Source organism: Anabrus simplex, chromosome 8, assembly GCF_040414725.1.
Source record: "Anabrus simplex isolate iqAnaSimp1 chromosome 8, ASM4041472v1, whole genome shotgun sequence".
Taxonomy (NCBI): Eukaryota; Metazoa; Arthropoda; class Insecta; order Orthoptera; family Tettigoniidae; genus Anabrus; species Anabrus simplex.
In genome coordinates, this window is record NC_090272.1 from 129121685 (window position 1) to 129145660 (window position 23976).

General features: G+C 37.8%; 1 protein-coding gene across 1 annotated transcript in view; it reads right to left on the reverse strand.

Annotated features, from left to right (window-relative positions):
- The window catches only part of LOC136878884 (zinc finger protein on ecdysone puffs), a 304897-nt gene that overhangs the window by 269492 nt on the left and 11429 nt on the right, over nucleotides 1-23976 (reverse strand). The window contains exon 2 of the mRNA XM_068228845.1: nucleotides 5917-5982. Coding sequence (XP_068084946.1) covers nucleotides 5917-5945 — 29 coding nt within the window. The 5' untranslated portion in view covers nucleotides 5946-5982. The remainder of the gene's footprint in view (nucleotides 1-5916; nucleotides 5983-23976) is intronic.

Genomic DNA, 23976 nt, shown 5'->3' on the forward strand with positions numbered 1-23976 from the left:
GTAATGTGATGTTGAAATGATTTGCCGTCATGTTGGTGATGATAAATGTTTACATAGAGAATTTATGATTTGAGTAGCATATTAATGTGGAATTGTGAATAATTATTCGTCGTGATATGTTCAGGAGATTGAATTATGATACATTATGGTAATTAATATTGATAGATGGAAAGATAGATATATTTATGGATAGTTTTGGCAGTAAATACGACGTATTATGGGCCGATGGTGATGATTACCATTTGCGGCAAAATAATAAAATGGTAATGAGAGGTATATATTGGGTTAATGGTACACGCGTACAGATAAATACATCGCATATTTCGTATATTTGGGTTACCATACACTGTCTTCGAAAGAAATATCCAAGTAGGAAATAAATGAAGGGAAACTTGTTGTCTTCATAGATAGTATATATCAACGTTGTACTGAATATTATTGGAAGTTTGTTGTCAAGAATAAATTTAATTCATAGAACAATCCCATAATTTAAAATCTCTACCGCAATTAAATAAAATAGGTCACCAAATGCATTCCTACGGAATTAGTGATACCTGATTAATTATTGCTAAACCATAAAACATGTTTGGTACAATTTCTATATGAACTACGATTATAATTAGACTTTGAACGATACCTACATTTATTTAAGGTGTTATTTGAATATTTTAATCAAATGATATGGTCGAGGAGACCAATATTTTTCATTTTAAGAACAATATATATTTGAAATAGCCATTTTTGGGCCGAAATATTTGGAACTTACTTGTGATTGCTAACGTTATAACATCGAATTAAGTGAATTGTGACAGAATGTTGAAGTGATAATGATGAAAATAAGCATTTTTTTTATAAAAGAAACAAGAACTGACGGACTTAAACAATACAATTCTTTTATGAAGTTTAATTAGGATTAGGGACTTAGATTTATTTTCAACCTAAAAATTTTTCTCGATTAGAGAAGAAGATAATTGATGATGATAATTAATAGTAGATTTTCTTTTGTGATTCCAGAATCAAGAAATAAAATATAGATTTTCTAATTTAGAGGTTATTATTTTAGGAGATAGGCTAATATTATTAGGATTTAAGTAATTTTGAAATAATCCATAAAAAAATATTTTATTTATTTTCTTCACTTATATTCGGATGATTGAACTTGAAAAACCTAATATTGATTCAGGATGATGAATGGTATCGATAATAATTTATTGATGTGGAAATGTGGTGCCTCAGTTGACCTCACGTTAAAATAGTATGGTTCGTAGAAGCAATTTAGTTATCCCTGAGAGGTGTCGCGAGGCAATGTTAGGATTACCATATCAAATATTCTGATAGGAGAATTGAAGGTTACGACATCGCTAAAATTCTATGAAGCGATAACTGTTTATACGATGAATATTTAAAGCGAACTTAGCCAACGACACTTAGCATCAAATTTATTATGCATTCATCCATTTAATGATCTATAAGAGAGATGGATGATTGTGGGGAAAATAGACGGAGCAATTGTTAGGTCATCCAATGAGACGCACATATTAAAAACGGTCGCCCAATATGGTGCAAGGATGAAATCACCCCTCAGGATGGTGCAATACGGATAATTCGTAATTCGAAGAACAATGTCGGTCACAATACCAAAATTCAGACTTTTAATTCAAAACTGCCTTTAAGTTTTTAAAAAAGTAGTATTTTACAGAGTAATTAAAATTAGAAATGTATCCGCGTCATGATAGAACGTGTCTTCCAAAAAGTATAGGGGTAGCTAACCTCACTTTCACTCTCTTTGGTGTGTCTACAGTGGGTTTCATATTTGCTCATTTCAAGTGAAATCGTCTTTTGTATTCAGCGCTCTAAGGAACGCCATAATATCACGTAAGAGACAATGTGCAAAGAAGCAGAATCCGCGAACACTGGCGATGCTGACAGTTGGCGAAAAAGCGTGGCTCATATAATCAATTTGTACGGACCAAACAATATTATCATTGTCAATCTAACTGCGTAGCTTTTTAAATACCGAGCCCAAACGGACTTAAGGTTCTAAACGAGAGAAGCGCCAGGCAGGAAATTGTACTGTGTCGAACCTTGTAATGCACATGGAAGCAAGAGACTTCCTCCCCTTGTCATAGGAAAGTTAAATAAGCCACGATGTTTTAACTGCATCGGGCACTTTCCGTCCAAGTAAAAGGCATCTAAAAAATGCAAACCGTAAAGTAATTACAAAAAGCCTTTGCACAGGGTAGTCAACAATATTTGTCTTCGTCTTTGAATTGTGTGGATTTTTTTTCGCTGCGTGAGGTTATGTTTGCCAGTGATTTATAAAAGTGCATAATATTTAAATAAGACTAATGTCATGCACTTTGTTGGATACTTTTCGGAAATAGTTTTCTCCACGGCACTTCTTCTTCTTCTTTTCTAGCCTATTTCAATCCACTGCTGGATATAGGCCTCTCCCATGTGCTTCCATCGTCTTCGGTCTTGAGCCACTTGGAACCAGCGTGTTCCAGCCAACAGCTTTATGTCGTCGAGCCATCTCTTCAGGGGTCTTCCAATGCCTCTCTTGTGTCCCCATGGTCTCCAGTGAACAATCCTAGAGGTCCACCTGTTGTAGTCTTGTCGAGCTACGTGTCCTACCCATTGCCATTTTAGTCTTGCTACTATCTCTAGGATGTCTGTTACATTAGTTCTTCTCCTGATGTCCTCTGAACGGATCTTATTCCTAAGGCTGATCCCTAGCATCTGTCGCTCCATGGCTCGTTGTGTTCGCTGAAGCTTACGAGCACTTTCCTTCGTCAGAGTCATCGTTTCCAGACCGTAAGTTGTAACTGGCAGCACGCACGTATTATAAACCTTGGTCTTCAGATTAATTGGAACATCCTTGTTGGTGAGGATGAACCTTAGTTTTCGGAATGCAGTCCAACTCATACCTATTCTGCAAGGAATTTCTGCACGTTGGTTGTCTTTTCCAAGTTTTATCTTGTGTCCAAGATAGATGTATAAGGTATAAACTGTGAATCAAGGCGATTGCATGCATTAATGGGTCTTAGAATACTTTGTGACACGGCAAGAGCTGGCATTTCTGAATTTCGAGAGGTACCGTGGCGGGAAATCAAAGAATGTTGTAATGCAGGCGGAAGCAAGAGACTTTCTCCCCTTGTCACAGGCGAGTATGATAAGCCACGATGTTTTAAGAGCATCGGGTACTTTCCGTCCAAGTACGTGGCATCTAAAAAGCATACAGTACAGTAGTCCAACAACAAATACAGCACGTGCACAGGGGAGCCAGCATAGATTTATCCTCATGTTTGAAACATACTTTTTTATCTCTCTCTTCTGTTGCATGCGGTTATGTTTGTCAGCAAGTTTTCAAAGTGCATTATCTGAATACTGTAAATGCACCTTGTTGGATACATTTTGGAAAGAGATTTTTGCCATGGCATTTCTGAATTGGGAGTTGGTGGTTAATTCAAAATCACACCATTCGAAGCCTGATTTTTGCGTCCCACCGACTTCGAATTAATGAGGTTTTACTGTATTTGGTACTGTTTATTATTGTAAATATTACTGTATATTATTTTGCGTTCATCATGCCCTTTTTTAGAATCAAAAATGAAGTTTTTCATAACAAAAATTATGTTATATAGGTTTGTTCATAATCGATTAATAGTAGGCCTACATATTATTAAAAATTACCTGAACAGTTTTGTCTTACCCTGAGTAGAAAATATTCTGTAATTTTCTGGTGTGTTGATCACTGGCACACTAATAAACACACGGCTCAACAAAAGAAATACAAACAACGAATGTGTGAGGTGATTTGAATCAACAAAATAGTATGACAGAGATACAAAATCATATTGTTACGAATAAAACTCCATCTGTTTGATTACTCTAATTTATCACAGTTAAAATTGAAATAATAAATAAAGATGTTCAACCTATTCAATACCAAAGAATAAGAAATGCAGTGATTACATTCTTATTTAATAATAAGTAGAAGTGGTACCGGTTTCGACCCCAGTCCAGGTCATCATCAGCCGATTAAAACATGAAGAACAATGCATAGGAAAAAGAAAATAAAAGATCACGTTCACTCAGGATCGGTAGAAGAGGCGATAAAAAAAATGACTGGGGTAGACACTGTAAAATTCAGAAGAAGTAAAATGTAAGGCGCTTAAAAGAAACACTGCGTAATTTTCTGAGCGATTGTTATGACTTTGTGCCTAACAATGTATACAAGCTAGCTCATTTAACCGTTCTCCGCTTTTCATAAACATTATAAGATTTTGCCTAACACTCCATGTGCCATACTGCCGCTCAGAAAATTACGCACTGTTTCTTTTAAGTGACATTTTACTTCTCCTGAATTTTACAGTGTCTACCCCCGTCATTTTTTATATCACCTCTTCTACTGATCCTGAGTGAACTTGATCTTTTATTTTCTTTTTCCTATGCATTGTTTTTCATGTTTTAATCAGCTGATGATGACCTGGACTAGAGTCGAAACCGGTACCACTTCTACTTATTATTAAATAAGAATGTAATCACTGTATTTCTTATTCTTTGGTATTGAACCTCTTTATTATTTCAATTTTAACTGTGATACCTATCAATGCGGAACAATGAAATTTTTATTTTTAAATACTCTAATTTATTTCAGCCTAATAAATGCACACACACATAATTACACGCAAGCCATTCTAACCAGTTACGAATGGCCACACTACTAATTACCAGTCTATTTACAAATCTCTCTACTGTACACATGGTAGGAGGTCTAGCCCGCCCGTTTACTCGCAGACGCTTAAGCCTCACTTTCACTTCCCCAAGTCCAGTCAATCAACTCATAAAGCGACTGTTTGTAGAAAGCTGGATTTGAACACAGTGTCACTGGCTATAAAACACACGACTGTTTGTTGGGTCGAACTCCAATGATAATCCGGTACTTCACACAATAACATGAAGTGAACAACAATCAGCAACAGCTCAAGAGTATCCAACAGCAGGACGATACTCATGACAACGAATATTAACCAACGTCCAATTATCCTCACACTCAAGATAACTACTTCAATCGCTGATTCACAGCAGTCCTCAATCCACAGAAGTACACACACACACAGTACTCCTAACACAGTCTTTCATTCTGTCACCTCCAGTTACACAGCCACATGTCTCTCCGACACTACAACAACTCGCTCACAGGGGCCTTGTATTTATACCTCGATGTTGGGCCACTAGAACATTCAGGCTTTGGCTGGAGATCGAACCTTCCTGTCGTATCTTCCAGAAAGCGCATAAAGAAACTAGGTGAAAGGATCAATAGCAGAAGGGCTACGGCATATCCTCGAGCGGGCTGGGAAGTTACCCGAGCTGGCTTAGTCATCCCCTTTCAGGTAATAGCGAAAGGGCTGCGACAAGGTTGACGGTCACATGAGCACGTAACAGTATGTTCAATGGTTGAATGTAAACTTTGCACTCCATTTCATTATACTGGCATTTGTTACAGCAGCATTTCACTGTATACAGAAAACATCCCGAAATTGATCTCTCTTCAGTTCAGTGAATATTTTCCCGGACAGGTAAGATACATATATCTAATCCCTTATAATAAAACCACTTACCGTCCCTAGTAATGACTAATTTCTTGCTATAGGGGATGAAGAAGAGAGAAAAACACAATATCCTGTCAATATGCTTCTTTAACTAATGTGCAGAGAAAATTTTTTTTTTTTTAAAGGATAGAATATTCTTGACTGATTCACTATCTTAATCTGGCTGGAGAATAAAACTAGATAATTTAATGACAATGATACTTTCTTACAAGGCCTGATACTGTGGCCATTGACTCCTATTTAGCAGGTTTGTTAAATAAACATGTATAAAGCAGTATAGTGCAGAAACAAAATTACTTACGCTCCCTTGTAGTAACTATTATAGCTCATTCTGAAGCAGCTATGCCTTCAGCTCAAGAAACTGCAGCTGCAAGATTTAAAATAATGTTCAATCACAACAGAACAGAAAAAAAATTTTACAGAAAAAACTTGAAAAGAATCACAAGGAAAGTTATGAATCTATTACCACTAAAATACTGTCACAAACATCATATCACAGGAATGGCATAGAAAATAAGCAAACCATACCAGTTACACTTAGTACCGTGGAGCAGTATGTTTGCCTTCAAACGTTTCAGCCTAGCCTAGCTGGTCGTGGTGATTATTGTTTAAAGAGGTTGTGCAACTAGGCAACTGTCCTCTCTTAACACTAATCAAAGGGGAAAAAGGAAGAGGTAAAGGAAAAATGAAGTTTCTAACAAACGAAAGGGAAGATACAACGGGCACGAAAATGGAAAGACTCCCTAGACGTCGCAAACTTAACACTGTCAGTAATAAGTTAAAAGAAATTATAAAATGGTTCAACCATTCAATACTATTAAAATAAGAAATGTAAATTTACATTTATATTTAATTAAAATTGGTACCGGTTTCGACCAGTATTTTTCGTCATCATCAGCCAATCACAAGTACCTGTAAAACAATGCACAGATAAATAAATTGCAAAGTATAAAAGTTGCTGATAGTGAAGCACTAAAATCTTTAGGGAGTACTGTGCGTTGAAAAAAAGTCAATCACATGCAGTTTATGAAGCACTATAACACAATGTTACAAAAAAAGTCTAAAATCAAATACGTATTTATTAGCTGCAGTTTATAAGGCACCGTATAATTTTAAGGATCAGCACTGCGTGTCAATCATGAAGAAGTCATGGATCAAGAATGTTAGTAAGACATAAGCGTTAGAGAGCACTGGATGGGAAGAAGTCCAGAATCAAATACGTATCCAAATATAGTACTGAGCAAATTCCTGAGGAATTCAGATGCAGTTTATGAGGCACTGTATAATTTTAGGGAATAGCACTGCCCGTCAATAGATCCAAAAATTATGAAGAAGTCGCCGATCAAATACACAAATGTACTATGTAGCAAGTTTCTGAAAACTAGATCGGCACTGTGCTTCTAGAAGTCCCGTAAGTTAGTTGTGTGAGACAGCACTGTGTATGAAGACGTCCAGAATCAAATACGTATCTAAATGTAGCACAGAGTAAAATCTTCAGCTTCAGTCCAAGAGGCACTGTATAATTTTAGGAAATAACACTGCTTGTCGATAGACCCAAAAATTATGAAGGAAGTTGCAAATCAAATATATAAATATATTACGGAGCAAGTTCTTGAAGAGTAGATCGGCACTGTGCTTCCAAAAGTTTTGTAAATTACATCAATTAAATTATTAAAACACGAAAAAAACTCCTTCTTCCGCCATTAATGAAATGTACAAATATAAACACACGACATCTGGAATTTGCCATGAAAGAAGCTTGCAATAGTAAGTGAATTCACTAACCTTTGTGGTACATAGACATTTAGATGAGTTTAGTTAATGTAAGAACCTGTATATAATTTATTACCACCTGTATATATGATTTGTAATCCACTACAGAATTGCGACACACACTGTAACATCCAGAATGATACTGGGTAAATGAGAACTCTGTAGAATATTCTGTACATTATACCTGGGCCCACAGAGCAACAAAACTGTTTAAAGCAAAACCGTACAAACCCACCCTTGCCCAGTATTTAAGAGGACCTGACAGTCCCACTACTGTTCGGTATTGTAACTGGTTGTTTCAGTCAGTTCAGAATGTGTATTTGACCCAGAACTTTTATTTTATAGTGATGTAGCATGGCTACACTTAAGTGGCTATGTAAATAGTCAAAGCGATCGCTACTGGTGTGCAGAAAATCCCCACCAGCTGCATGTCCGCCCACTTCATGATGTAAAGACAGGAGTTTGGTTTGCAATAAGTGCTCCCAGATTTATGGGGCCTATATTTTTCCGTTAATCAATAAATGCTGATCGATATATAGACTTCATTCTCAGACCATTCTTTCAAGAAATGACGGAAGGAGATTTTTTCGTGTTTTAATAATTTAATTGATGTAATTTACAAAACTTTTGGAAGCACAGTGCCGATCTACTCTTCAAGAACTTGCTCTGTAATACATTTATATATTTGATTTGCGACTTCCTTCATAATTTTTGGGTCTATCGACAAGCAGTGTTATTTCCTAAAATTATACAGTGCCTCATGGACTGAAGCTGAACTCTTCAAGATTTTACTCTGTGCTACATTTAGATGGGTCTTAAGCACTCTAGAATTTATGAGGAAATTTATATTTCTAGAAGCCTGGCCAGGCACATACCGTATAATCCTGAATACCACCCGCCACCGAATAAGACCCACACCCTAAATTTGAGATGGCAAAATAAGGAAAAAAATAAAAAATCAATAACTTATATACCTATTTAATTTTCTTCAAATATACCACAAATACAAATTCAAACAGCTTACACTTAATAAAGTCATCACAAAAATAGTAAATAAAATCGGTCCAATACTCAGATCATTCACAACTCACTGTCGTCATCTGAAGTTTCACCCTAGGAACTTTCGTTGCTGGCTTCTTTCCACAAATAGTTGTCCTCACTACCAACCACTGAATTTGAAATTCCCCATTTCTTAAAGCTTTTGAACACTAGATCGCTGGGAGTGTGCGCCACGTGGTCTTGATACAGCTGCATATTAGTCCCACTTCAGGCCTCTTCACTTGTCCGGTTGGTGTTAACGCGTGATCACCATCAGGCATCTATTCGGTGTACAACTGTTTCGTTGCAGTTTTGAAAGGCCGGTTCATGCACACATCCAACGGCTGTAAAATAGGAGTCCTCCGGAAATTATCGCAAGATCGTCTTTTTCTTTCCTCATCATACCTCTTACGGCGTTAGTAACTCCGTAACTGTCCAACACAAGCATGTTTCCTTTTTGTAACAAAGCTCCCGGGCGACGCTGCAAAACGCACTTCACCCAGTCCTCAACTAATGCACTGTCCACCCAGCCGGATTCGTGTTCTAACAATAACATCGGACGGCAAGTTTCCTTTTCAGAACCACATATGGAGGGAGTTTGGTTCCATCCACTAATACGCACAATATTACCGTGCATCGTTGCTTTTCATTACCACTCGTTCAGATGGTTACGCTTTTAGAACCCTTCGTATCCACTGTATTTTCCAACGGCATTTCAAAATAGACAGGTGTCTGGTCAGCATTCCCAATGTACGACAGCAAATAAGAATTTTGCTTCCTCAAATGAATAATGTGGCGCTGAAAGGCCGTTAATTTTTCATCATATCCCCAGGGAGACAACGTGAAATAGACGTACGTCAACGAATGCACAATCCCATTCTCCGATAAATGTTTCAGATCCTTCTGCGGCTTGCAGTGAAACCCTGTGTTTTGAGTTCTTTTGAGATCTTTAGTGCTTTCAATTGACACATTTCACTAGAAATACCATATCCTAACTCACGTCTTCCTATCACAAATTTCTGGAGTCTTTCTTCAATTTCCGGAAACACTGCACTCTGCCCGCGGAACGCTCTGCGGTCGCCATTACTTTTTAGAAGTTTTTCCTTCTTCCGCCAATCACGAATACACGATTCATCAATATTGTACAACTTTAAATTTCTCACACATAGTAAATGACCGGAGACTCTGTTTTGAATCCATCGCTTACTATCGAGACAGCACTTTCACGGGACAGATATGGAACTCGAATGTGAGAGAGGTAGACTTCCGTAACCAACAGTCTCCACTCTCACAAAGTATATCCCGTGAGATAAGCTATTCGCGCACCCAGCATGCCAGCAACACTTGTGAAACAAATGAAGATCGAGCATCCGCAGCAGCAGCTTTCATATTTACCCATATTCTCTGATTTACCGTATTTCATGACCTTGCATTTCGCGTTTACATGCCACTGTAACCGTATTGAGAAAAAATCGATCTTGTTTTCTAAAACGCAACTAAAACACAATAAGACCCGAATGCCAGTTTACATGTGGTATATTGAGTACGGTAACCGTATTCAAATCCATTTCAGTACTCCATGTAAACGAAGTAAATATTTACAAGAATGAACAGCTTGAATATGACCCGCACCCAAGATTTAGAACCAATATTTTGGGGGGGAAATTGTGGGTGGTATTTGGGATTATACGGTATCTAGGCACTCCGCGATGAAACCTGAAGCTAGGAACACAACTGTCGAGAGGGAGTTCCCATGAAAACACCAGAGTAAGCCTAAGGAACCTGTCCTCATGACCATCAGGAAGGAACTTGATCTGGGAGTAATCAAACAGTGTAAGAACAAGACAAGCCCTGTAGGACCATGACACAGTGGATTAGGACACAGAACACCGACAGTCGACTCATCCCGAGGGAATTCAAGATGTGCTACAAGAACTTCCGGGTTGACGGAGGACTTTTGATGTGCCGATCTCACCTCTCCGACATGCATGCAGTAGTGGTGATCCCCAGACAGCACATGATGGACATCCTCTAGAAGTTTCCACGACAGCACTGAAGTCGGACATCCACGAAGCGAAGTGAGGCATCAGTCTATCCGACAAAGATTCTTCTGGGTCAACATACGGAAAGACATCCTGGACTATGTGAAGGGGTGCAAGGTCTGAGCCTGCACCAAAGCGAGCAATAGGAAGCCATATTCCAGTCAGCGAGGAAGACAGCCGCAACGCCCTTGGGAAGTCATAGCCCTGGACTTAATGGGTCCTTACACTAGAACACCACGGGGTAAAACAGGACCCCTAGTAAACACCGACCTCTTCACAAGATGGATTGCGGCCTTTCCGACACCGGAAGTCACAACAGGACACATCACCAGCCTTCTACAAGATGAAGTATTCAGCCCATATGGTTATCCACGGTGCATTCTGTCAGACAACGGGAGCCAGTTCACATCGAGGAAATGGCAGCAAATGATAACAGAATGGTATGTGGAGCACTGGACCACCCCTATCTACAACCTAAGGGCCAATCCAACGGAATGACTGAACCAGGAGCTGAAAAGGATGCTAAGGGTCCACCTAATAGACAAAGAACATCGACTGTGAGACAGTCAGATACCACAGTCACTCTTTGCACTGCGACGACACATCAACCGTGTCAATGGCTATACCCCAGTGGAGCTGTTCCTTGGTCGACAGCTATACGGCACCGGGGATTGGGATATTCGTCCATTACCCACTTCTGGTCACAATGACAAGCTGTTTCCCCAGCACAGTCGCAGCAGCACCAAGACATCAAGGAGATGCAAGCATTAGCCGAGAGGAGATCCCTTACCGAGGCCAAGGCTCAAGATGTCGAAGAGACCCAGATCTTCCTACCGGGCCACAAGTACTGCTACGTAACCACCCAGTCAGTAATAAGATTGGAGGGTTTCACGCAGGTCTTGCACCTAAGTGGGTTGGTCCCATCGAGGTGGATAAGCAGCTGGGTCATGAGGTCTACCTACTAAAGACCAACCCTCCTGTCAAGGTCCATGCATCGGAGTTACGGCAGTCACCCAACCGCTGTGCATACACTTTAAGCCTGGTACTACCGCGGGTCAACCTCGAGGAGAGGCTACTGATGACACAGCTCAGTCTGGTCATGAGGAGACTGCATCGAGTATCATCGAGATAGAGGCTGGTGGCGAGGCAACCCCGATCCCTGACGCGGCACGATACGGTCAAGAGAAAGAGAGCCCATCCCACGACGTCAAAGGGATACAATCTACGACCAAGGTAAAGTCAATGAGTGTGACGGACTGTGGAAATTGCTTCAAGTTACAGGGAGAGGGGGTACTGACACAAGTGTGATAAGCTAATATAACTTTAAAACAATATTCTCTCACCCAGGGGTAAATAATGCAAGTATCGAGCTTGAATTATTATAATTATTTTTCGATTATGATTATCATTATTAAGACTGGTGATGTACAACCGCTTAGTATCATTATTAGTTTATGATCGCATTATTTGTAAGGTTATGTCATGAATAGGGGGCGAATTTCTATGACCAGTCATATTTTTTCCCTTAACATTATATCTTATACTCTTGTATTTTCAACACGTTTCCAAGCATGATAATCAAAATTAAACAGGTTTCATTGGGCATATAAATGCATATTTTGGCTTTCTTAACTTTTATGGCATATTTTCAACAAAATATCATTATAACGGCATATTTTGGTAATTTTCATTTTAATTTCGTATTATAAAAATCAGAATAAGCTCTAGAAATTATTTTTCAGGATAGACTGGAATATACTACTGAAGAATCATTATAAAGTAGTGTATGGAATGTTTCTAACAGGTAGGAGCTATTGTTTGCTAGCTGGGTCAATTCCTCGAAACTGGGCTATTGTTTACACGGAAGCAGAGGTAATTCTGCAGTTATTTGTCGTCGTTCTTATCTCTCCCCTTCCCTCTTCCACCTTCAACACACTGAATGACCTTGGTCATTAGGGAGCTTCAGTCATTCAGTTCCTTTCAATATGCCTAAAACGAAAGTCTCAATTTGTGGAAAGTTGCAAAGTTTTGTTCGCGAGTTCGGTGAAAACATATTCAGTACGGATGGAGTGAAATTATTCTGTAAATTGTGCGAGGTAAAAGTTACTGCCGAAAAATGCTTCTGTGTGCAACAACACTGTAATACTGTAAAACATAAGAATTGTGTAACTAGATATTCTGCACTCGAAAATAAGCAACGTCTGCTATTCGAAACCCCGACATCAAGTTCACAGTGTAAACAATTTTCACAAGATGTCTGCAAGATGATGGTTCCGTCTAATATCCCTTTAAAGAAACTTAACAGCCGAAGCTTCAGACAGTTTCTTGAAAAATATACAAAGCATTCTGTTCCCAACGAATCTACTCTCAGGAAGGACTATCTGACCCCTTGTTATGAAGAGATATTGGATATAATAAGGCGTGGCGTGGGAGACAGTAAGATATGGGTTTCAATAGACGACACCACAGATGTGGATGGAAGATATGTAGCAAATGTGATCGTTGGCACGCTGAAGGAAGACCGGCCTCCAAATGTGATCGTTGGCACGCTGAAGGAAGACCGGCCTGGAGATACGTTCCTCCTGACATGTGAAGTGCTAGAGAAGACAAACCATTCCACCATTGCAGTTCTCTTCGACAATTTAATGAATCTGTTGTGGCCAAACGGGGCAAAGAGAGAGCACATTTTTCTACTTGTAACTGACGCTGCTCCGTATATGGTGAAGGCAGCCAAGGGACTTAAAATGCTATACCCAAAAATGATACATGTGACATGTCTTGCACATGCCTTGCATAGGGCAGCTGAAGAAGTCAGAAGTAGCTACCCTGAAGTTGATAAATTAATATCGAACTGTAAGAAAGTGTTTGTCAAAGCTCCACTTCGCGTTCAGAAATTTCAAGAAGAAGCACCTTCACTACCCCTACCTCCCAAGCCAGTTATAACGCGATGGGGGACTTGGCTTGATGCCGCAGTGTACTATTGCAACAACCTAGATGTCGTGGAGAAGATCGTGAAGACTTTTGATCCTGCAGAATCGTCCTCCATAAAAACCACTCAAGATTTATTTTCAAGCACTACATTAAAAGCGGACCTGGCTTACATAAAGTCCGATTTAAATTCTTTATCTGGAGCAATCATGCAACTGGAAGTTTCAGATGCAGAACTAAGCGATGCACTGGATATTGTAAAGTGCATTGAACAGGAATTGAAGCTTGCGAAAGGGACAATAGCATCTAGGGTGTGTAGAAAATTAGAAAATGTACTGGAAAAAAATAGTGGACTTGTGTACCTGCATGGAATAAGTGACAGACATTCTTTGTGGACACCCTTCATCTGCAGATTTCCAGAAATTTTCTCCAAGTGATTTAACTCTATTCAAGTACGCTCCCATTACATCATGTGATGTCGAAAGAAGTTTTTCTCGCTACAAGACCTTACTCAGCGACAACAGGAGGGGATTCTCATTCAACAATCTTAAGACGCATGCGGTCATAAATTGCAACAATTCTGATAATGTAGACTAGATCAGGTATGAAAGTTTCATTCAAATAACATATGTTTTTGTGTATAAATTAAAAATTAATTGAATATTGAACAGTAAAATTGACTGTAGTGTTTATGTCTTCCACAGAGTCCGTCCTTGCCTAGGAGTATGCAGTGTAATCTTAACGAGTTCATGAAATATTCATCATTTTAGTTGATTTTGGGTTAGAGATTTCGAAGAATTAAACATTTTTTAAACTGTAAATTAATTGCAGCCTGTAGCAATCGTAATAAAAGTGCTTCTATGTAACATAGATGCTATTCATTAAGTCATATTTTGAATTTTACAGGTCATATTTTTATGTTTTTAGGTCATAAGTGCATACATATTTCATACATTTTTAGGTCATATAAATCCGCCCCCTAGTCATGAAACATTTGTTATATATAGACATTTAAATGAATTTAGTTAATGTAAGAACCTATATATAATTTATTATTATCCATATATATGATTTGTAATCCACGACAGAATTGTGAAACACAATGTAACATCCGGAATGGTACTGGGTAGACGAGAACTTTGTAGAATATTCTGTACATTATATCTGGGCCTTAAGCACTCTAGAATTTATGAGAAAATGTATCTTTCTGGATGCCTGACAGATGGAATGACCAGGCCGCAGACATCTGTGAACCGTGAGCACTCTTTCGTTTTTTATCGGCGGGGTGGGGTGGTTTCGAATAGTGGAGAGTACCAGGGCAAAAACTATTCTCGTGTACTTATCTGTTTCCTACGAGTACCCGATGAGTGGGGAAATCTCAATTCACTACACTGGCAGGGGAAAAAACTGACTTGGAGGCAAATTTTTCCTCCAAGCCAAAAATGAATGTAGATTTAATAAAAGTGAAAAGGAAGAAGCTTTTCTTAAGAAACTGTTCTTTTCAGGGTTGAATTTTGAGTTATTTAGTGAATTGTGGTGCTATAATTTGGAATAGGCCTAAATTGTAATTCCAGACCAGTTCATGCTACTACTAAGAGAGCCTCTGCCTTAAGTGTGCACACTGCTCATTCTAATCAGTGCCTCAGAATAGTGATTGAATAGCTGGAATACTACGATGAACTAGTGTGCTACGTATCAGCAGTATCAAAAAATTCATGAACCAGAGGAACGGCATGCTAAAGAAGAAAGTTATCTAACTCCCCAGCTATTTACCCGCCAATATTTAGTCAGGCTGTTATATTTCAGACTTGTGTGTTAGGTGTACGCCATAAAACTTTTTTATTTAAATTACTAGGGTATTTCTTATGCTATACATTATAATTTGTTAATTCTGTACAATTTTTTGGATATAAATAGTTAAAACGTTGTCAAATCCTTGTAGTTGTTGCAAAATGCTGATTAAGCATCTAGTTTAATTAAAATCACTTTTAAAAAAAATTACAGCTGCTTAGACATTAAGGACATACCATTTTTCTTGGCCAATTATACATTCTAGTTACTAACATACATTAAAATAAATTCGGCTAATGACATTTTGGAACATCAAACATATAGTTTAAGAGTATGGTTCAATATATTTTAAAATTATGTTATATAGATTTGAATAACGCCTTGTAACAATTTTTCCTTTGGCTGATGATGGCAAATACAGATGCCGAAACTGATCCCTATGTTGAAATCTAATAAATATGTGATGTATTAATGACTTCAGACTGTTGTAGTATTGAAAAGGTGGAAACAATTACCCTCAACCCTTAATATAAACCTAAATTCAATACGCACCAAAAATATTTTTGACATTAAATTTAATTTTCTTCCAACTCTGAAAAACTACACTTATCATAATAGGTACAGTAAAACTGAATAAAACATAAATGATCGGAAATTGTATTCCTTATAACTTTTGTAGTGTAGTACTTTTCGATAGGACCAGTAACAGAGGTATTTAAAAATTAAATTTTAGACACCTTCCCCTAAACTACCATTTCATCCAGGGTGAATAAAATTGTTTATAGATTACACTGTAGTTATCTTATTCCCAGACTCTACACACTGATTTTCATTAAATTCTGTTAACCCATTTTCTCGTGGCTCGGCGTTGATACAAAGCAAAAAAAAAATTTACAAATTCATGAATATCTGTGTTATCATAGCCGGTACGGTAAAAATGTATCAGACATAAATGATTGGAAATTTAATTCTATGTAACTTTAATTATGTAGTATTTATCGATAGGACAACTAATAACAAATATTTGATAATTAAATTTTAGGCCTTCCCCGAAACTAACATTTCACTCAGCCTAGATTGTAGTGGCTCAAGATATTAGCTGGCTGAAGTGATATAGAACTTCTCAATGAAATGTGTGGAATCCTTAATATAGGAAGGGTGTTATCCAGGTGTGGTTGAAGTAGACTACCTAAATATTTAGAAAGGGCATATGTCGGGGAACCAATCGTACTCACAATAGGCCTAAGAATAACACCTTCCTTATGTATTTTAGGATGCCCATATAGTCTCGGAGGAATAGCATCCCCTGGAAGGAGACTCTTCGCTGTATCTTCTGGAATTGAAGATTGCTTGACTAATTTGAGGGTCGCATTTGAGTAGAGAGTTGTGGGATCACGACTGTTAATCCTGTATATGGGATCAGCTAACAAAGACAAGATCTTGTTGTCATAATCATCCTTATCCATCACCACTGTCGCGTTACCCTTGTCAGCGGGGAGAACGATTATATCAGAATTGTCCCTTACTGTCGGATTTTTTATTATGGACACTCGAGTTTAGGCTTTAATTACAAACGAACCAATAGGCCTATGGAAATTCGAGTTATACCAATATTTTCCTTCTTTAATTCTGCATTAGCGTATGTAAGACGCATTGTTTTCGACGTTCATTAAAACATTTTTTATTTGTGGTTGTAATAAATATTGCCTGGGTTTTTGGCTGCTTCTCTACGAAGCGCTCACTTAGGAATATATACAAGGAAAACGACTTGTCTGATTCTAATGAAATGTTTATATGTTATAACCACATGTATTTGTAGTGTAATACTCAAGTTACAATTTTTTCAACCACCCCGAAAAACGTTCTTATCATTTTTCTAAAGCAATTCTTTCTCAGCCCAGGATAAACGTACAGCAACAAACTTGGGCTTAATTTGAAGCACGCAGTGATGGTTATCAGAAACTACAACAACTGTAACCGTACAGTGTGGTACCGAATTTATGAAGAGTAATATTGAAGGGAGGTTTTGTGTTCGCCGGACCGTGCTATTAACAGCAGGCCGGGTGGTGAAATTGGGCGCAGTGTTGCCGTGTTCAGCAGTAATCACGAGCGCAAGAAACACAGTACACTCGCCCCGGGCAGTTGTGAAACGGAATGCCCGTGACCTTGGTTTGCCCGGAAGCTATTTACAGTTTTCCTATGTTCTGCATGTTGAACACGTCACTTCAAGAATGCCTCCGAGACCGCCGTTATCAGAGGGTGAACTTGCAATGATTTTTTTTTCGTTATTTTCTTTACGTCGCACCGACATAGATAGGTCTTATGGCGACGATGGGAGAGGAAACGCCGAGGTATGGGAAGGAAGCAGCCGTGGCCTTAATTAAGGTACAGCCCCAGCATTTGCCTGGTGTGAAAATGGGAAACCACGGAAAACCATCTTCAGGGCTGCCGTCAGTGGGGTTCAAACCCACTATCTCCCGGATGCGAGCTCACAGCTGCGCGTTCGTAACCGCATGGCCAACTCGCCCGGTTTGCAATGATTTTGAGTGCTATTTTTTCTTTCAATGTGAGGGGCGAAAAGTAGGGGACAAGAGGTTCCCTGTGTACCAGAAGGTGGCAAATTGTCTTGGATTATCGCTGTCGTCAGTGAAGAGAATAGGAGCCGCTCTAAAGGAGAATGATGGAAATACGTCATCCAGGTCATAATTTTACACATCGGAAGTGAAGAACGATTTCTTGACGGTGCAGAACTTTGTTTTAATGGCAAGAAAAGTAGTGGTGATTACCAGAATGAGATGAACTAGACTCATTATGAAGAAGGTTCATGAAAGTCCTGAGTTTATTGCCTCAAAGTTCGGCTGTCGTTATAGATCAAGCTCCATATCATATGATGGTCGATCCTTCATCTAAAAAGCCGAACATGTCATGGCTGAAACGTGAAATTATACATTGGATAACGTCAAAGAATACTTCACTATCACTGGGAGTTGACGATTATAACAAATTAACTAAATGAGAACTGATTGTCCTTGCCAGGCCTTAGTTTCAAACATCGGTAAAGAAGCTGGAACAACTGACTAAACGACTTCGACCAGATGTACAGATTATTTGGTTACCAGTGGCCCATTGCGAGCTTAATCCAATCGAGCTCATTTGGGCTTACGTAAAAGGGAAAATAGCAAAAACAAACATAATATACAAGTAATAATAATAACAACGTAAACGTTTCCACCTTTTCAATACCAAAATATATTCACAAAATTATAAATTACATGGTACTAGTTTCGACCCATCTAGGGGTCATCATCAGCCGTATTGGAGCAAAGATCACTTTTGGTGAAATCCTAAGAGAATGTTATTTTAAAGAATAACAAGTGAAATGAGATATTATGGTAAAAGTTAATAATACAAGGAATATACATACTAGGAGGTTTTTAACAAAGAATAAAGTCTAAATGGGGTGTTGTAAAAATTATAATCATGGAAATCAGTAAGTTCTTGTATTGAAATGACATATATAAAATTACATATGGCTTAGGAAGAGGGCTTAAGGTGGGGCTGAAGGGTGCGGGAGAAAGTGTAATTGTCTTGGAAAAATACCTTTGATTAAATTTAGGATTGAGTTTAGGTTGGCTGCATTATTGTTTCTGAGGAAAGTGATAAATAGATCGAAGAGTATGTTGGGTTTCTCTGAGATTTCATTGAGATTGTGACTGGCATTAAAGTATTGGTCTAGGTGTATGTAGTAATTTTCCATTATGTTGAGTAAAGGGCCCTTGTTTGCTAATACGAGGATGTCCATGTCTTGTTCAATATTGGTGAAATTATGGTTGTAATCCTGCATGTGTTGGCCGATGGCTGAAAACCTGTTGTATTTTATTGCGTTAGTGTGCTCGTGGTATCTGATAATGAAGTTTCTCCCGGTTTGCCCGATGTAGGTTTTTTGACAGGTGGTACATTTGATCCTATAAACTCCTGATTTTAGAAAACTGCTGGTCTTGTTGATGTGTGAAGTATTGTATAAAATGTTCATGTTCTTACTGTTGGTTTTGAAGGCTATTTTAACGCCTCGTTTCTTAAAGATGTTGGTTAACTTGTAGATATCATTGTTGAACGTGAAGGTGGAAAATGTTAGAGGTTTGGTTATTTCTTTTTTGAGGGTAGTTTTTGGGCGATGTTTGTGTTTATTGATTATCCTTTCTATAAAATGATTGCTGAAGCCGTTGAATTTTGCGATACCGCGGATTGTGTTGAGTTCGTTTTTTAGATCTTTATTGGACATAGGTATGCTGAAGGCTCGGTGAACTAGGCTGTTGTATGTGGCTCGTTTGTGGGACTGGGGGTGCACTGAATCTTGGCGAATGGTGGAGGCTGTTTGAGTGGGTTTTCTGAAAATTTTTGTAACTGAAAGAATCTGAGTTTCTAGTGATGGTTAAATCTAGAAAGTTGATTTTTTGATTTGATTCGGATTCTAGTGTGAATTTGATATGAGGATCAATATTGTTGAGTCTTAAGAGGGTGGTGGGTGCGTTAATTGATTTCTCATTCATGATTACAAAGACATCGTCGACATATCTGGCCCAAAAGAGAATGTTTTCGAATTCGTTGTCAATTTTGGTGTATTCGAGGAAGTCCAGGTATATTTCTGCTAAGATACCTGAGGCCGGTGACCCCATTGCCAAACCATTTTGTTGATAAATGACATTGTCAAAAGTGAAGAAGTTATTGTCGATGATAAGTTTTAATATTGTGATAAAGTCTTGTATCTCTAGTTTGCTTAAGTGGCTGTTTTTGTTTAAATTGTTTATAATTATCGGGATTAATTTTGATACTTGTATGCTTGGGTACATGTTTACAATATCGAAAGAGTGGATGGAGTGATCCGGTTGCAAATTGAACTTGTTTAGTTTTTCTACTAGCTCAGATGTGTTTTTAATAGACTTTTTGGATAAGAATTGATAATTTTTTCTTAAGAAACATTGGATGAATTGTGATATTTTGTATAAGGGGCTCGGTCTATAGTTGATAATTGGCCGGATGGGAATTCCGGTTTTGTGAATTTTAGGAAGAGCTTTAGCAGTGGGGAGTCCTGGGTTCATATGTATGAGTTTGGATTTTTCCTGTTCGGTAAATAAAAATGAAGTGTTTTTAAGAGTTTGTTTAAGTAGTTTTTGAATTTTTTGGGTGGGGTCTTTTTTGATTATGGAAAATGAGCTGTCTGTGAAAAAGTTTTTTGTTTTTTCAATATATACTTTTTTATCCATGATAACTGTTGCATTGCCTTTGTCAGCTTTGGTTACGATGAGTTCGTTGTCTTTAATTTTCTTCTTGAGGGCGTATATGCGCTTTTGTTCAGCAATTTTTTCTCTAATCAGGTTATTTGCGGGGTTGGTTAAATTGGGGAGGATATCAGTCAGTTTCCTTTTAACATCGGTTCTAACCTCATTTTGCGTGTCTTCCGGCATTTTGCTGATGGCTAGCTCTGATTCTGTGATCATAGTAGCAGCTATGTTGAGGCTGTTCAAGTTTGGCCAGTTGTGTTTCGGTCCTTTGGATAAAGTTAAGTGTTCACTTTCACTTAAGGGCGTGTTAGACAGATTCACAACAGCTGGATGAAACTGCGTACGATCGAACGTGTTACTATTGGAGTTTCTAGTTTGTTGGTTATGTAGTTGGCAGTTTTTTAGCCTGTTGAGTTTATTCTCCAAATTTGACTGTTTTTTGGCTAGTTCGTAGAATAATTTGTTCTCTACTTCTTGATAGAATAGTGTCCATTGTGCGTTTGAAAGTAGTTTAGTCGCTGCGAGGTGAGTGTCGTATAATTTCTGATTCAAAAAAGATTTCTTCCTGTACAAGAATTTAATTTCGTCTCTTAACCATATTTTGTTTGTTTTGTTTTGAGTTTTGATGGTTTGAGGTGAAGTCCGATGTTTCTTTTTATTGCTTCTTAGAAAATTAGGTGTCAAGTTAAGTGATATACATTGCTTTAGGAAATCGATGTCTTTGCGTAATTTGGCTAGACAATTACACTTTCTCCCGCACCCTTCAGCCCCACCTTAAGCCCTCTTCCTAAGCCATATGTAATTTTATATATGTCATTTCAATACAAGAACTTACTGATTTCCATGATTATAATTTTTACAACACCCCATTTAGACTTTATTCTTTGTTAAAAACCTCCTAGTATGTATATTCCTTGTATTATTAACTTTTACCATAATATCTCATTTCACTTGTTATTCTTTAAAATAACATTCTCTTAGGATTTCACCAAAAGTGATCTTTGCTCCAATACGGCTGATGATGACCCCTAGATGGGTCGAAACTAGTACCATGTAATTTATAATTTTGTGAATATATTTTGGTATTGAAAAGGTGGAAACGTTTACGTTGTTATTATTATTACTTGTATATTATTCTCAGTTCAATACGGACCAAAAACATGAAATTCATAACCATCAATGATGTAGCTTACCAGGCAAAACAGAAAGCCTTTCAATATCTAGGCCTAAAATTAAAGATAGCCAAATTACGCAAAGACATCGATTTCCTAAAGCAATGTATATCACTTAACTTGACACCTAATTTTCTAAGAAGCAATAAAAAGAAACATCGGACTTCACCTCAAACCATCAAAACTCAAAACAAAACAAACAAAATATGGTTAAGAGACGAAATTAAATTCTTGTACAGGAAGAAATCTTTTTTGAATCAGAAATTATACGACACTCACCTCGCAGCGACTAAACTACTTTCAAACGCACAATGGACACTATTCTATCAAGAAGTAGAGAACACATTATTCTACGAACTAGCCAAAAAACAGTCAAATTTGGAGAATAAACTCAACAGGCTAAAAAACTGCCAACTACATAACCAACAAACTAGAAACTCCAATAGTAACACGTTCGATCGTACGCAGTTTCATCCAGCTGTTGTGAATCTGTCTAACACGCCCTTAAGTGAAAGTGAACACTTAACTTTATCCAAAGGACCGAAACACAACTGGCCAAACTTGAACAGCCTCAACATAGCTGCTACTATGATCACAGAATCAGAGCTAGCCATCAGCAAAATGCCGGAAGACACGCAAAATGAGGTTAGAACCGATGTTAAAAGGAAACTGACTGATATCCTCCCCAATTTAACCAACCCCGCAAATAACCTCAATAATAGAGAAAAAATTGCTGAACAAAAGCGCATATACGCCCTCAAGAAGAAAATTAAAGACAACGAACTCATCGTAACCAAAGCTGACAAAGGCAATGCAACAGTTATCATGGATAAAAAAGTATATATTGAAAAAACAAAAAACTTTTTCACAGACAGCTCATTTTCCATAATCAAAAAAGACCCCACCCAAAAAATTCAAAAACTACTTAAACAAACTCTTAAAAACACTTCATTTTTATTTACCGAACAGGAAAAATCCAAACTCATACATATGAACCCAGGACTCCCCACTGCTAAAGCTCTTCCTAAAATTCACAAAACCGGAATTCCCATCCGGCCAATTATCAACTATAGACCGAGCCCCTTATACAAAATATCACAATTCATCCAATGTTTCTTAAGAAAAAATTATCAATTCTTATCCAAAAAGTCTATTAAAAACACATCTGAGCTAGTAGAAAAACTAAACAAGTTCAATTTGCAACCGGATCACTCCATCCACTCTTTCGATATTGTAAACATGTACCCAAGCATACAAGTATCAAAATTAATCCCGATAATTATAAACAATTTAAACAAAAACAGCCACTTAAGCAAACTAGAGATACAAGACTTTATCACAATATTAAAACTTATCATCGACAATAACTTCTTCACTTTTGACAATGTCATTTATCAACAAAATGGTTTGGCAATGGGGTCACCGGCCTCAGGTATCTTAGCAGAAATATACCTGGACTTCCTCGAATACACCAAAATTGACAACGAATTCGAAAACATTCTCTTTTGGGCCAGATATGTCGACGATGTCTTTGTAATCATGAATGAGAAATCAATTAACGCACCCACCACCCTCTTAAGACTCAACAATATTGATCCTCATATCAAATTCACACTAGAATCCGAATCAAATCAAAAAATCAACTTTCTAGATTTAACCATCACTAGAAACTCAGATTCTTTCAGTTACAAAAATTTTCAGAAAACCCACTCAAACAGCCTCCACCATTCGCCAAGATTCAGTGCACCCCCAGTCCCACAAACGAGCCACATACAACAGCCTAGTTCACCGAGCCTTCAGCATACCTATGTCCAATAAAGATCTAAAAAACGAACTCAACACAATCCGCGGTATCGCAAAATTCAACGGCTTCAGCAATCATTTTATAGAAAGGATAATCAATAAACACAAACATCGCCCAAAAACTACCCTCAAAAAAGAAATAACCAAACCTCTAACATTTTCCACCTTCACGTTCAACAATGATATCTACAAGTTAACCAACATCTTTAAGAAACGAGGCGTTAAAATAGCCTTCAAAACCAACAGTAAGAACATGAACATTTTATACAATACTTCACACATCAACAAGACCAGCAGTTTTCTAAAATCAGGAGTTTATAGGATCAAATGTACCACCTGTCAAAAAACCTACATCGGGCAAACCGGGAGAAACTTCATTATCAGATACCACGAGCACACTAACGCAATAAAATACAACAGGTTTTCAGCCATCGGCCAACACATGCAGGATTACAACCATAATTTCACCAATATTGAACAAGACATGGACATCCTCGTATTAGCAAACAAGGGCCCTTTACTCAACATAATG